The sequence below is a fragment of the Sciurus carolinensis genome, chromosome 3 (assembly GCF_902686445.1).
Source record: "Sciurus carolinensis chromosome 3, mSciCar1.2, whole genome shotgun sequence".
In the NCBI taxonomy this organism is placed as follows: domain Eukaryota; kingdom Metazoa; phylum Chordata; class Mammalia; order Rodentia; family Sciuridae; genus Sciurus; species Sciurus carolinensis.
Window position 1 is genome coordinate 153,446,183 of NC_062215.1, and position 16,241 is coordinate 153,462,423.

General features: G+C 35.9%; 1 protein-coding gene across 4 annotated transcripts in view; it reads left to right on the top strand.

The window, feature by feature from the left end:
• The window catches only part of Adam23 (ADAM metallopeptidase domain 23), a 156,414-nt gene that overhangs the window by 123,338 nt on the left and 16,835 nt on the right, over nucleotides 1–16,241 (top strand). For 3 of the 4 annotated variants that reach the window (XM_047546469.1, XM_047546468.1, XM_047546470.1), the window contains exons 19-24: nucleotides 398–448; nucleotides 1,094–1,157; nucleotides 2,142–2,247; nucleotides 5,053–5,172; nucleotides 7,857–8,025; nucleotides 10,757–10,868. In XM_047546469.1, coding sequence (XP_047402425.1) covers nucleotides 398–448; nucleotides 1,094–1,157; nucleotides 2,142–2,247; nucleotides 5,053–5,172; nucleotides 7,857–8,025; nucleotides 10,757–10,868 — 622 coding nt within the window. The remainder of the gene's footprint in view (nucleotides 1–397; nucleotides 449–1,093; nucleotides 1,158–2,141; nucleotides 2,248–5,052; nucleotides 5,173–7,856; nucleotides 8,026–10,756; nucleotides 10,869–16,241) is intronic. The other variant, XM_047546471.1, reaches the window with a different exon arrangement.

A 16,241-nucleotide genomic window follows, 5' to 3' on the forward strand; every position in this document is an offset into this window, starting at 1 on the left:
ACATGCAGATTTGACATTTTCTGGAGCTGAGCGGGGTCTTGCAAATTAGTTCTCGAGTGTGTCCACTCCTACATAACAAGCTGATTCATTTCCTTCACTGTCCATTTTAATTCCTTCTACTTTTATCTCCATAGGCAAGTGAATATATTATCCTAGTCCATCTCACAGTAAATAGAGAAACTTAAAAAAGCAGCCACTTTGTGAGCCTTATTTATTTATTTTACCCTGATAGAATTAATTTGGATAACCTACTTAAGGAGTTGTATGTGTTTTTCTAAATGTTCCCAATTAGATATTCACCAGATTTGCACTTTTTGGCATTCTAATACTTTGAGCACAGTGTTTGAATATGGTGCTTAGCATGCCAGACTTTTAACAAAAAGATGATATTTTTCAGTGCCCGCCAAATCTTCATAAGCAAGATGGATATGCCTGCAATCAAAATCAGGTATACTAGTCTATAAGTTTTAAGTGTATTTTAAAAAGAATTAGCTTGAGAGGTTTTTATTTTGTTGATAGATGTAACTTTGAAAGGAAATTTATTCAAGAAAATTATTGCAATGAGGTTCTAATTCATAGTTGCTTCATGTCATACCAAATATTAAATACACTTAACTCTGGTGACAAATTGTCCACATTGAGGGAAAAGAAAAAAAAAATGTTATGGTTGAGGAATTGGAAATCTAATTTTAAAAGTTGTGACCATTTTAAAATAATTTAAGCTTGTCTGTTATGGGAAGAAATAGTTTTGAAGCCATTTTACAACCATAACCATGTACATACCGGAGAAGCTAAAAATCATTTTGTATGATGTAAAGAAATGTGCCAATTTTTGTTTTCCATAAAATTTAAATTTTTAGATAATTAATTTGGATTTTAAGAAACTGTACTATGAAGTCTGTTTTAAATTTTAAGTGTGTGGGATTCTCTTAAGATATCTGTGATTCTTACTGGTCGCTATGAAAATATTAGGATATGGAATGAAAAAAGATAATCCTTACCTAACTGAATCTGAGCGAGACAGAGTAGGGAGAAGTAGGGGTGCAAGGGAACTGGCTGTGTGTGTTCACAGCGTGTGTGCTCTTGTCTGCAGGGCCGCTGCTACAACGGCGAGTGCAAGACCAGAGACAACCAGTGTCAGTACATCTGGGGAACAAGTAGGTGGCACCTTCCTGCCTGGTGGTCACAGGCACAGTTTTCTTTTAATATTGTTCTCCTCAGCCAGGTGTGCACACCTTGGAGTAACGTTTTAAAAGAAAGGCATCTAGGAAAGGGCGAGAAGAAAGAGATCTGTGAATCTCAGTCACAAAACTGTAGAGGGGTTGGAGTGGAGCTCAGAGGTGGAGGTGCATGAGAGGCCCTGAGTTCAGCCTCCACCTCAAATAATACAAGAAGATACACAATACCCACTGTATGGAGGAAACAGCTACTCAAATGAAAGACTTGTCCTCAGAACTGAATGGTGTCATTCAGTGGTTGTGGCTGTCAGAGAAGAATACTGCATCTCTTGCAAAGATGATTTTTGACTGCAGAGGTCACAGTCACTGTCTTGTCACTTGCATGGTTTACTTTTTACCTATGCACCTGCCAAGTTAGCTTTCTGTTTTTTACCCCAGAAGAGTGACAAACTTGTTTTAAAAATTTTTGCCATTTGCTATCTCAGTTCCAGTGAAGAAACGCAGGTATTTCTGAGAAGCAGATAGGTACGTGGTCATGTCTTTGCACATTCCTCAAATGTTCTTACACATGTTCTCTTGATGACATTCACACTACCTCTCCCATGAGCTTCAGTTCACAAAAGACAGACAGGAAGCTTAAGAAATGGTTCTTCCTTGCTGGCTAAGGCTGGGCCAAAGGAAAAGAAAGCACACAAAAACAAAGAGAGCCCCTGGCAGAAGTGATTTCAGTTGTCCGCAAAGATCATGAATCTGAGATTTGCATTCGGTGCTTAAGTTCTCACAGAGGAAAGATCAGTAAAATCAACTCGAATGTTTATAACACAGAAACTGGCAGATGCTACAAATGAGGGTTTTTCTTTCTTTTTCTAGAGAACCAGTTGTTAAACATTTAGTGACACTACTGGTTATGGTTAACAAAAAAAGAACTAAAATCAGTTTTCTTCCCTTGCCAATCTCCAACAGAGGCTGCAGGATCTGACAAGTTCTGTTATGAAAAGCTGAACACAGAAGGCACTGAGAAGGGGAACTGTGGGAAGGACGGAGACCGCTGGATCCAGTGCAGCAAACAGTGAGTGGTCAGCTTTGGAGCCTAATGACCACACTCGGAGGTCCCCATGCAAGTACAGAACGAGCACAAGATAAATGTCACTCATTGTTATAAATGTCTGGCTACTCAAAAATAAGCATACTTGTGAAAAATTCACTGGTGTATCTGGAGGCAAGTGACAATAGACAAAACTGACACTATGAACAGATGAAACTCAGAAAATCCTCATATGCTGTATTTTCTGTATTTTACCTGATTCTCGTTTTGAAGTGATACTTTGACAGAATATTACAAATGAATATTAGGTTTCAATTTTCTACTTTAGCTAGAATATTTGACCTATGAATGTACTATTATGCACAAAGTTGAAGAGGTAAATTATGTAGACTATGTATTTTGGGGTCTATTCAAAGTACAATAATAATATATTTTTAATCATTTCACGTGTGCAGCTCTTTTTTATGTAATTAGCCATCAAATATCTATATCAGAGACTTTTCCCTTCTAAAGAGCATCTGGTTAGTGCATATTAGAGGCATCCTCACTCAGGAAGAGAGGGGCTTTTAGAGCACATTGCTTATGCTGCCCTTTAGTTGGTTGATGCAAGTTAGAATTGTGAGTCTATAGTTTATTCAGGTTAATCCAGTGACTTGGATCTATGGGAGCATTTAGTTATAAGTCAAAACTCCTTTCCCTAGCAGTGAGGATTTTCTTCCAGTTTCAAAGTAGAGCAAGGATTTAAAGGAAGTTGTATTTCTCTCGCTAATGATCTCTGTGCTTATACATCATGAAAGTTTGCAATTCCACACAGTGTTTGATAGTGAATGAGGCCTTACCAGACCATAAGTCTTTGACCATCATTTCTTTAATATTAAACTAAAGTATTGGGGAACAGTTTCCCATTTGCTGTCTTACAGGTGAGCTGCATATGTGCCAAGATGTTGAGTCTCAGTTCTTGAAGTGCCAGGGAGAAGCAGGGAGAGCCTGAAGTAACCAAAAACCCATGGGGTTGGGTACCTCCAAATTGATTAACTTTATCATTAACTCCATGTCTTAGACCAATCTGATCATTTCTCCTTGTCTCTGTGACTTTAAAATGTTTGGGAGGCATTGGATTAGATCATTGTACAAGATAGCTTTTGAATATCTGGTGATAAAATATCCAACCCCCATAAGTTGAGGAAAATTAATATTTTTTGAAACTTTAAAAAAATTGTGACATATAATATAATATATAAATTTAAAAGTAACACACAGATATGCCTTCTACTAAATAATTATGAGGTGAGCCCCCACGTAACCCTGCCTGGGTCAGGAAATAGAATGTTGCACCATCCCAGAAATAATGTGTCCTTCCCCATGACAGCTCCCCATCTCTTTCCAGGAGGTCCCTTTAGCCTGACGTTTGTGATGGCTTTCTTGCTTTTTTAAAAGTTTTACTGCCTAAGTTTTTATCCCTAACACTTCACACACTGTTTCATAGTTTGCTTCTGAAGTTCAACATTTTAAGAACTTTACATGGAGTGTACAGCTGTTTAGCAGTTTTATTTTTTAATTTTTGTACATGCACATACTAATATACTACAGTTGAGTTCTCCACTTTATGTTGATGGACACTTGGGGTGTTTTCTATGTTTTGGCCATTAGGAACTATGCTGCTACAAACATTCTTATACATGTAGCCTAGTGTAAGTTTGCGCACATTTCCCTAAGGCCCTGGTACCTAGTTGAAAAATTGCTAAGTCATAGGGAGTGAATATTTCCAGTGTCACCAGGTGATGTCAAAGTGTTTTCTAAAAATAGTTTTACTAGTAAACTCTACCATCAATAAATGAATATGAGAATGTTGTACCATAATTCCCACCAACGCCTGGTCTTCTCAGATTTTTCACTTTCATCTATTTAGTTGGGTGTGAACTACTATATTATCATGATTTTCATGTGCATTTCCCAGATTCTAAATAGCACTTGGCACATTTTCTTACATTTATTGAATATAGATTTCTTTTTAGTGATCTGTCATTTCAGTTCTTTGCCCATTCTTTAAGAGTCATGGCTTACTTAACAGATGGGCCAGAGGTAGGTGCCCTCATGGGGGATGAGTTGTATAACAATGTCACCAAGGACCTGGAACATTTCTGTCCTGCTCTCTCTGTAATCCTTGCATGCTGATTTTTTCCTTGTCTATGAACTCATGATCGCAAGGTGCATGCAAAACTGCACATTCAAAGGTAGGAAGTAGGGGCTGGAGTTGTGGCTCAGTGGTAGAGTGCTTGCCCGGCATGTGTGAGGCCCTGGGTTCAATACTCAGCACCACATATAAATAAATAAAAGAAAAAATTCATTAACAACTAAAAAACATTTTAAATAAATAAATAAATAAAATCCTAAAAAAAAAAAAAGGGTAGGAAGTAGGGGTAGGAGCAAAGCCATGTCCCGGTTAAGCTCTAACCTTTATTCAGAATTCCTCCTAGCAACTCCCTTTCTTCCTTTTCCCCACATCTCTATGCCCTGGACCCCTTTTAGCTATAGAGAGTGGTGAGGAGGGCTGTGTAGGGAAGTTGGTATGGGGAGTGCCACAGGTAGCTTAGAATAGTCATGATCTGTCTTTCAGGCTCTCTGATTCACCACCCCAAGCAAAAACATGGCCCTTCTGGCAAGAAAGGAGGGATCATAACCAACTACAATATCTAAATAAAAATTTACATTTTGAAGGAAAGAGAATATTTAATTTTTTTTGAATATATGTAAACTGAATACTTTTGACTTTTTTTGAGCTTGATTTCTCTTGCCTTGTTCTTCCTTTTTTCTTTTTAACATATTCAGTGATGTGTTCTGTGGATTTTTACTTTGTACCAATCTTACTCGAGCTCCACGTATTGGTCAACTTCAAGGAGAGATCATCCCTACTTCTTTCTATCATCAAGGCCGAGTGATTGACTGCAGGTAACACATTAAATATTAGTCTCATAAAGCATGAAAATTACAAATTTCAAAAAATCAAATTTTGAAAAATAAATTAAAAAATCAAAGATTTTCCTTGTTCTTACAAGAGGAACATTGGCTTAGATTTTATCTTCATCTTTCATGTGGAGAGTCACTTAAAAAAGAAAGTATTACATTGATTTGCAAATTACACTTGATCTAAATTGTACTAGTGAAGCATTCTTTTAAATCATGATCCGAAGAGTGGAATTATCATTTAAGTTGAGTATTCCCTATCTCAAATACTTGGGACCATATGAGTTTTGAATTTCATATTTTTGGGGATTTTGGAATATTTACATGCATATAATGAGATATCTTGGGGGTAGGACCCAAGTCTGAACATGAAATTCATTCATGTTTCTTATACACCTTGTACACATAGCTTGAAGGTAATTTTTAAAATCTATACATTCATTTATTTATTTTTATTAATACATGTTAATTGTACATATTAATGGAATTTATTGTGATGTTTTCATGAAGTCATACAGCGTGCAGTGATCATTTCCAACCAAGTTTCTTCCCGGCACCCTGCCCACCCCTGCACCTTTTTTCAGTCCTCAGTAATCACTATTTTACTTTCAGGTTAACTCTTTTTGTTTTCACGTACGAGAGAGAACATGGTAGTTGTTTTTCTGTGTCTAGCTTATTCTGCTTAACAAAATGTCCCCTAGTTCCATCCATTTTTCTGAAAATGACAGCATTTCACTCTTCTTTATAACTGAATGATATTCCATTATATTTATGTGCCTCGTTTTCTTTATCTGTTATCTGTTCAGGGGCATGTAGACTGATTCCATATCTTAGCTGTTATGAGCAGCTGCAATAAACATGGGCATGCAGTGTCTCTTTTGTATGCTAACTTCATTTCCTTCAGGTAAATAGCCAGGAGTCAGAGAGCTGGATCTTATGCTAGTTCTAGTTAGTGGTGTAAGGTGCCTACATACTGTTCTTCATAATGACCATCCTAATTTAAATTCCCACTGACAGTGAGTGTCAGAGTTCTTTTTTTTCCCATCCTGGCCAGCATTTGTTTTTGTTTAGATAATAGCTATTCTAAGTGGGATAAGATGCTATCTTTTGTAGTGTTATTTGTATTTCCTCGATGGCTAATGATAGTGAGCATTTTTCCCAATATTTATTGGTCACTTTTATTTATTCTTTTGCGAGGTAATTCTTATATAGTATTCTTAGTGCACCTAAGTTTTGAATGTGACTCATCCCATGATGTCCACTGTAGACTTTTCCATTTGTGAAGTCATGTCAACGTTCAGAAAATTACAGATTTTGGAGTGTTTCAGATTATAGATTATTGGATTATGGATGTTCAACCTGCACACTTTTTTAACCCACAATTACAATTTTGAGCATTGGAATATGCACTAGTTGAACACTATGTTTGTTTTTTTTATTTGTGACAAAAAAACACATTTAAGCTCTTTGTAGTGTGCATATGGATTAGAATGTGATTTAACAAGTACCCAATCACACATAGAAAATATTTATTAAAATATTATTTGTAGCTGTAAGCTAACATTTTATGTTCAGTTGTCTTGAGAATAGGTATGAGGTTTGTTCTTTAGTCTGGGAATCATAATATATTCCCTTCAAGTATATGTTGTTCCCTTTAAGCCGTGACAATTCTAAGACACCATTCTCTTATTTAAATTTTCTGGTGTTACCTGAACCGCTTTTGGGATTCCCCCTACAGAATAAACTTCAGTATCTACACTTATTTTTAGTATCGTCAGAATACCAAATCTTCATCTTATATGAATGAATAAAATGTGTGGAATTATCCAAAAATAATTTTGAAAAAAATTTAGTAAATTGAGTGAGTACTATATTGGATTATGTTGTATTGGTCAAGTGATTACTGTTTTCTCTGTATTTTTAAATGAATTTGATGGCAATTCTAACTGGGTTTATGACAATAAGCTCTTTCCTGGAATAAATTTGCAGTCTTCGTTGCTTGTTACTTTGAAGCACACAAGCTTTCTTTGTGCACAATTTCACATATCTGTTAACAGCTTTGTTAAATTACATTGTTACGTTCTAAGTTAGCATATTTGTAAAATATTCAACAAGATACTCTTGTTAGTAATTATAGCATTATCATTTAAATTCATGTTGTCCCTAACTTTGAAATTTTTAGAAGTAAAAATCAATAGAAAAGAACTGGTTTATTTTTTTCAATTATTAATAATCAAGTCCTCTAAAGTAGTAATAATTTAAAAAATGCTTTTATTTGTACTTTTTGCTCAACATCTGCTTTTTTTCCTCCCGTGCCACATCTGAAAACCTCAGAGAACTAATGACATATTTGTTTCATTTGTTCTTATACCAATGCTTCTCCCCTCGTCTTAAAATTAGGTGTTAGAAATAAGTGAAAATTTAAAATACACTTCATGCAAATGATATTTTTCCTGATGATGTGCAGTGTAATAATGATAGAGAAAGGGAGTTAGTTTTTTTTTTTTATGCTCTTTTAGTAAGAGGGGACTGGGAAGGGGAAAAAGGAAAGAGAAGATTGGGAATATGCTAAGAGAAACCTCTGTTCATAGACAGCCTCTTTGATTCATGCTGACACTGTATTTCTAAGTATGGTGCTAACGATTGTGTGGATCTTTTTCTCCTCTTAGTGGTGCTCATGTAGTTTTAGATGATGATACAGATGTGGGCTATGTAGAAGATGGAACACCATGTGGCCCATCCATGATGTGTTTGGATCGGAAGTGCCTACAGATTCAAGCCCTAAATATGAGCAGCTGCCCACTTGATTCCAAGGGTAAAGTCTGTTCAGGCCATGGGGTAAGTAAGTAAGAGCATCACTGTTCCAGCTAGAACCTCCGTGTCTGGTACCCTCAGGATTCACAGTGGCTAGACTTCCAGTTCAGCCATCCTCCTAGGTGTCTATTGCCAGCATCTAGGCATGGATTATGACTATTTTATTAGTGCCCTTATCTGCTAAGAAGGTGCCATGTATTAATTTGATTTTATTGTTGTTCTTTTTCCTATCACTGGCTATTTAAATTGGTGAATTCCCAAGACATTCCCAAGACATTATTTGGTATTTATATTAGTATTTTGCCGAGAAACAGAACCAGTAGGAGATCTGTCTATGTGTCTATCTATCTGGATATATTATGAGCAATTAGTTCATGTAATTATGGGAACCCAAAACATCCCAAAATTTGCTCTCTAGAAGATGGAGAGTCAAGAAAGCCAGTGTTAGAATTGTCTGAGTCCAAAGGCATGAGGAGTAGAAGAGTTGTTGAACCCTGTCCAAGGGCTGGAGAAGATGTACCCGTTCAAGTAGTTAAGTAGGGAAAAAAAAAATGGTGTGTGTGAATCCCCCTTCCTCCTCCTTTTTGCTGTGTTCAGGCCCTGAATGGACTGGGTGATGCCCACTCACGTCGGGGTGGGCAATCTACTTTATGGGGTCAACTTATTCAAATGCTAATCTCACCTGGAAACAGTCTCACAGATATATCCAGAAATAATGTTTAATTGGACATCCCATAGCACCGTGAAGTCGGCACATAAAATGAACTATTACAACAGTTAAAAATGGTAGAAGAAAATTGATGTGGTCCCAAAGAAACTGTAGATCCCATGTGACTATTTTGTATAATTCAAAACAACTTAAACCACCATGGTAATTCACTGTCATCAACTCAGTGTGAACAAACTGAGTATCCAGGTGCCAGATCACACTAGGCTAGAGGTTGAATCAAGGATATTTGCAAGTTTAAAGCTGTACAGTTATGCATGGAGTGTTTGTTGTTAACCAAAGAGAAAATGCTGTCCCTATTCACAGCTACATGAGTCTTTAATTCTGTGAACAAAGTGTTTGGGCAAGTTGCTTTTATTAGTAAATCTAAGCTGGATATCAAAAAACAAATTTTAACTATTCTTTAAATTGGGCTTATCAAAAGGAAGGCATTTCAAAATTGACACAGACTTCAGAAATGGAAAAAAGAGGGCTAGGAAGAAACTGAGAGCAATAATTTAAAAAGGGAGATGTTGGAATGAATGTAAAAGTAATTCGAAATTGATAAATAGGCAGGTGATCTGGAGCAGAACAAGGTGGAAATGTCCAAGGAACTTGTGTCCAGTGATCTTGAGATTGGGATTTCACTGGAAGAAAGAATCACGGGGAGACATAATAATCTAGCAATTTGAGAGCTTGGATTTGGGGGCTGAAATGAATCATGGGTTTGAATCCTAGCTCTGCTTCTTACTGTTCTGGTGAGGTTGTATAAGTCACTTACCTCTCTTGGCCTTCAGGGTGTTGGCATGGTATAAATAAGATGTGTCTGGCACAAGTACTTGGCACATGGTATGTGTTCAGTAATTGCTATGTTAAAATAAAGTCACTAGCCAGACTTCTCAGGTATTTCAGTTACTGCTCTAAGAACATAAAACCTAATGCTTAAAAAGACTTGAATTTCTTTCCTAATACCCCTCACCTTTTCCTCTTGTTTTTAAAAAGGTCAAATTCAGCCTTATTAATTGTAATCATAGTATTATAACATTTCAGATTCAAAAGCTTCTAAGTTTGATTTTATCATCTCTAATAATCTGTCTCTGAATGTATTTCGTAGGGAGGTAAGGATTTCAATATCCCTGTCTCTAGTTTTCAGATGGTTATTTATTTCATCTAAATTGCAAGTTCATTCCAACTAGCTGTTTGGTCCCCAGAGAAAGAGACAGAAGATGAAGATCACTCTGAGGTCTTCAGTCTGGTTGGTTGAGAAAGGACTGGAAAGGAAGGTGGGAGGGGTGCTTGTTTGGCAGGGAAAGTGCCACCATTGAACTTGGGGTTGGACATTAGTGATTTGTTCTCTGCTCTTTTATCTCAGGCAGTGTCTCTTGAGCGCATTGTCTCTAATCTTGGGCAGTTTCTCTTAAGTCCACTATCTGTTAATTTACCAAATTAAGCATGTTTTTCACATATGTTCCTAGAAACAAGTATGAATGAAAGAACTACCTTGTAGACATTAATGTACATATGTGCTTAAATAATATTATCAATATTAAATAATAATATTAAATAATATCATGAATAGTACAAACTTAAAGCTTTCTTCCTCTTCCTCTTTATTTTTATGTAATGAACAGAAAATATATTCAATGATTTGATTTATACATTGTTTTCCCTCATCTCAAGCTCAAGGTGTAAGAAACTTTAAAAAATATTTCCATTGATTCTTTTGCTACTGGGGATTGAACCCAGGAGTGCTTAACCACTGAGCCATATCCCCAGCCCTTTATATTTTTTATTTTGAGACAGAGTCTCACTAAATTGTTTTGGGCCTTACTAAGTTGCTGGCCTTGAACTTGCGAGCCTCCTCCCTCAGCTTCCTAAGCTACTGGAATTACAGCATGCACCACCACACCTGACTCCCAGTGATTTTTTAAAATTTCCTCCCTGCCTATGTCTCTTTCACATTTATCACCACTCCATGAAGCACAGTGAAAATGCTCCATCTCTGTTCCTTCTTCTTCTCCTTTTTTTTTTTTTTTTTTTTTTTTACAGGTGTGTAGTAATGAAGCCACCTGCATCTGTAATTTCACCTGGGCAGGGACAGATTGCAGTATACGGGATCCAGTTAGGAACCCTCACCCGCCCACGGATGAAGGACCCAAGGGTTTGTGTGATTTCAGTTTCTATTCATTTCCTAACTTCATTCATTCCCACTCTTCCAATGCACCAGCATAACACTCTCATGGTTTTGAAAGGAGACACATAAGAACATCTCTTTTTGCCATTAAAATGTATAATTCACTTTACTGCAGAAGTAAGCATCTTTTGTATATCATATTTATAAAAATGTGTTTGAATTACCTCTTAACCTAGACAGAATTAGAAAGAAGTATACCAATTTTCTCTAACCCAGTTTTCTTCCTCTCCTTTAAACCTCATCCTTTTTTTATGATCGCAAATGCTAAATTATTTTATAGTTTGTCTAAGCTATAAAAGTATTTTGGGTTGACATAAAACTCTGGTCTTTCCTCAGTATTTGAATCCCTGCAGGGGGATGTTATAGACTTCCATGCTCTTTTTAAACTCAGTTTTTTTAAGGAGTTAAGATTTTTGATAGAATTTTAATTCTTCAAAGAAGAAGCAAAAGATCTGATCCTTTGTTTTAGGCAGTCATTAAAAAGAGAGAAATTAGAATTTTAGAATTAGAAGGAGTCTCCATGGCTGCTCAGAACCACCATCTGATTTTGCAGTTGAGGATGCCCAGCCCCTGAGGTCAGGTGACATATAGTTTCCCAGGCAACAAGAGACTGAGCTGCAATCAAGAACCAATTGCCTGATCTCAGACTCATGCTCTCTTCCACTACAGAATCTTAAAACGTAGTCTGTGTTGTCATGAATATGGTAATCATTTTCTCATTATTCTTCCGGTTCAATTCTCAGAAATCTAGAAAAGCCTTCAGCCACAATTGGCTTACTACAGCGTCCATAGCATCGTGCCTGAGAAACAATTAACTACTAGAAGCAATTTTAACATACAGAGATGACATTGTACATCAGCTTACTTTTCATGGTATTTCTGGCAGTATTTTATAAATAATAGCCTTGCTTTCTCCTACAAGTAGCTAAATGCATATAGGAATAGTATGATGCCCATCAGTTCCATTTTGGATAAAAGTTCATTTCAATTCTCTGAACCTCAGTGTAGTCTATCTGGAAAAATATGACTCCAAAAGCAGATGAAGCTCTATCGTCTGCAATTCCTAAAGAGATTTAGGCTGGTTTGGTTGCATGTGAATTGTTCTGTAATAGTGGGTGTGTTGAAACGCATTTCATGCGTTTGCTTAATATGCCCTTGATATTAAAATTCTATAAGAATCATTATCACACCCTCACAGTCTATTTCTATTCTTTTTCCACTTCTAAAAGTGAAACTATCCCACTTTCACATTTTGTCTTTTGTTACTTTAAAACTAGAACAAAACATTCTTGGATCCACCTTCAGAAGTTAGATTTAGAGATTTAAGCTCTGACAAGCAGAGGTTCTTTCTCTCCAAATTTTTCTCTCCATAGCATGTCTGTGATTTTTATAAAGATCTAGATACATTTCCTCAAGTGATGCATAAAGAAATCTGAACAGAAGAGCAGAGTTAAACTTATTTGGACTGCTCTTCTTTAGGCAGAGTAGGGAATTATTGATCCCTATCCCAAGCAAAGCTATATTGAGAGTTTAAAAAGCAGACAGGTGCATTCCGTAGAAGAGGAAATTCACAGCTGCCCTTTCTTTTTCTTTCTCTTAATATGGTGATATTCTATACTGTCTTATAAAAAATAACTGTTTTGATCATTCAGATGATGGTTGTTGTAAAACGTTTTCTCCAATACACAATATGTAGCAAATACATATTTCTTGTTGAAAATAGAGAAAGGATCAAAAAGACAATAAAAACCAGCCTTAATTTCACAACTCATAGGTAGGTGATCAACATAAGCATTCTGGTATATTTTTTTTTTCTGTTGCCTGTTTTCCTTTTTTTATTCTAATGAAGACAATGAGCCATTGGAGTAAAAGTTACCCATTGGTTCCAATATTGTTAGAATCCTTGTGAATCTCTAATAATTTTGATTAAATTGAAAATAAGTCATCAGTGTAAATGAAGATCAGTTATTTTTGTAAATTTTTAGATTTCCAGAAAAATCAAGCAATTTTAGTACAACTAAATAATACTTCGTCAGTATTGGCTATTTATGTTTTCTCATTCTCTATAGAAAAATCTATTAATAGAGTAGTAACATGGTAACAGAAACCAAACTTTTGAAAACTTTGTTATAGATTTATAATTTTATTCTTGATATTAAATAATAATAATAATATCTCTTAGAAGAGGCTAAGAGATACTATACACCTTACTTTTATTTTCGTCCACTTAGCAAATATTTAGCAATCTCTACTGTTAAAAAGAGAGCACCTCTTTGGCACATAGCAGGCATTCATAAATATTTCATCCCTTTCCTTGGGAATATGTAATAGAAATGAAATGCAGCACATGGTGCTGATTTTCAATTAATTTATATGTATTTGTTGTATTGGCTTGCCAAAGGGTAATGGTAGTGAACTTATGAATTGATTCAATCTGTACTTTCTTGACTGTAAGTTCTGAAGCATTTAAGGTGCCAAGTTTTTCTCCGTAGCCCCACACTGTATCTCCTTTTTGGGGGTCCAGTTGGTCTTACTGGCACTTGCTTTATTGAGCACTGTGTTTGGGCCCTCCCCAAATGCACACCATGTGCAATGATCTGGATAGCTATATTCACACATGAAGGTTTTTTGGGTAGGTGCTATGAGAAGGGATTACAAATACTTAATTTTATTTAAGTTTAATATTCTTCTTTGATATGGAAGGGAAAATTCAAGAATAATGAAAATATTGCTTTTTTATCATAAATCTGGGCAAAAGAGATGAATTGTACCCAACAACATCCCTTTGGATCAAGATCAAATTAGCATAAATAAACAGATTCCATGGCTCCCTTTCCATTGATTTTGGGATGTCAGAAATGGACCAATATGTTTTAAGTATATCTTCCTTTTAAATTGTAAGTTCTTGGAAGAATAAGAACTTTAACTTCTCCGACTGGGCAGAAGTGTGCGTGAAAGCACTGCTGTTGAGGTCACTGCGCTTGCTGAAGTTGTCTGCAGTAGACCCACAGTTTAAAGCATGCTAGCCAACCTCTCAGACCAGAGGTTTCTAAAAACAAGGAGTAGAACCTCAGCATACAAAGCACGTGAGAAAGGATTTTTTCTTTTCTTTTTTTTTGTGTGTATGGGTGTGGTGCAAGGGATGGAACACCTAGGGCCTCACACATAAAGCCCTCTACCACCGAACCACGTCCTCAGTGCACTAAGAATTTTCAAAAAAAAATTTAGTTCTATTGCAGAGGTTACTTCATTCATTTTTTCCTACACTAACATTTATTCCATATACAAAAACTCTCTCAACTTGTTTCCACTGAAATCCCTGAAGGAAACTGTTTTCCTACAAGGATAGAATACATTTGAACTCTTTAAAAAAATTTCCACTTGCTGTAAGGAGAACAAATTAAGTATCCTTAATTTCTGTCAATTTGTAGACACTTTTGCACAGTGCTTATTATGTTATACATGGTGACTTTTCTCCTTTGATGGTCATCTGGTATCACCATTCTAAAAGGGAAGAGAAGAAACTGGCTCATATAAAATAGTTTCAGTGACATTTATGGGCAGAGATTATTGCTAGCAAGCTTGGGCTTAATCAATACCACCGTCGTCATCAAATTAGAAAAGACCTTAGAGGCAATTCATTCCAGTCTTATTGTCCTACAAATGAGAAAACTAATTTAATTATCAGGGTTAACATCTCATTAGTGGTAGAGCCAAAAATAAAATGTGATCACCTGAGCTTGGCCCGACACTTTTTCTATTATTCCAGACTGCCTCATTTAAAGCACAGTATTAAGTTATTCTGCTCATCCTTTGAGCACAATAATAAATAGAAAGGGCAAAACAATAACCAATCAATGCTTAAGCTTATTAGCTGAGCCATTACTTGCCAGCGATGCTTATTATGGAATTTAGAAGAAAGGAAGTATCATTTTGTTAGAACTCAATTTTTGAAAACAATGTTTGCTAAATTTTAATAATACTTTAAGGAGTGTTATTTAGTGTTTACAGTTGCCTTTCACATGTGCCCTCTTGGTGACTTTCTTTCTGAGGGTACAAATCTTTGATTTTGTAGTTGAGATCATGAGATTGGAGATGTTATCACTATCATATATGCTTATGCTCATGTATAACTATGTGTTACCTAAGCATTTTTCTCATTAACCATGACCTCACCAATAATTTAAGGATTTGCCAAACTTTAAAGTATTTGAGTAATTATGAGTTCATTTTGAGTTCATAAAAATTCCATATTTTCATTGACAACTTAAGTTGAAATAGTATTCACAGTGAAATAATTTATTTTGCATTCTTTTGAACATTTGTCCCAATAAATCCAAAAATGGACTCTATTTTTTAATTCATAGAAAAGAATAAGAAAGTTTGATTGTATGTCTAACATACTGAATTTTAAGCAAGATGAAATATGTAGCACAAATATTATACCGTGAGGTTCAAAGAGTTTATTTGGTATTTATGTCTAATCCTAAATTTTAGGGAAGTAACAAATCTCTACAGAAAGAATTTTGGTCTGTAGAGTACCCATGAGTGCATTGTTGCCTCCTACCTTTGAAGTACACAGGGATGCAGGATTTTAGCCCCTTTGACTCACTGAAATCACTTGGTGAAATTGCGTACCTTCCTGTTTCAGAAACTCTCTAAAAGAAAGCAACCACTCCGGTTTCAAAAGAGCACAATTTCTAAATGTCTGAAGCATGCTTTGCAGAGGAATTCTACATATAAAATAAAGTCTTAAAAAGGAGAAATTTTAGTTTGATTCTTAATATCAAAATACACATTAAAAGTTTTGCCTTTTGGCTCAAGTGAACCGAGAGAATAGGAACCAAGATTAAAATTAATAAACCAACAAACAACAGAAATAAACATGAAAACATACTGGTAGGTAATACACAGGATCCACAAACACGTTAGAGTGACAGGTAAGTGTGTTTGGCCCTCAGGGAGCAAATAAACTTGTAAAATGAAGACTGCTGGTTCAGGTTTGGTAGGGTGAGCAGGGATAAAAAGGAATCTCGTCATGTGTACAGCCTCATGCCTAGGAGAAAAGGGGGCTTTGAGTAGGTAAGGAATGAATGAGTGAGTGAACAAATGCAGTTAGATAATTAATAAACTAATACAGAAATACAGCTGTGTTATAGGCCCTCAAGGGTTCCAGGAAAAAAGAAAAATTTTCTTCAATGAGGTGATAAATTCTTGGTAGTTGTGAAAAGCAGCTGCAGCAACCTCCAATTTTAAACATGTCCCCTGTAAAAAATCCACCCATCTGTGGACCAGTTAATTCATGGCAATTTGAGAACAGGTTGACTCCATATGACAGAG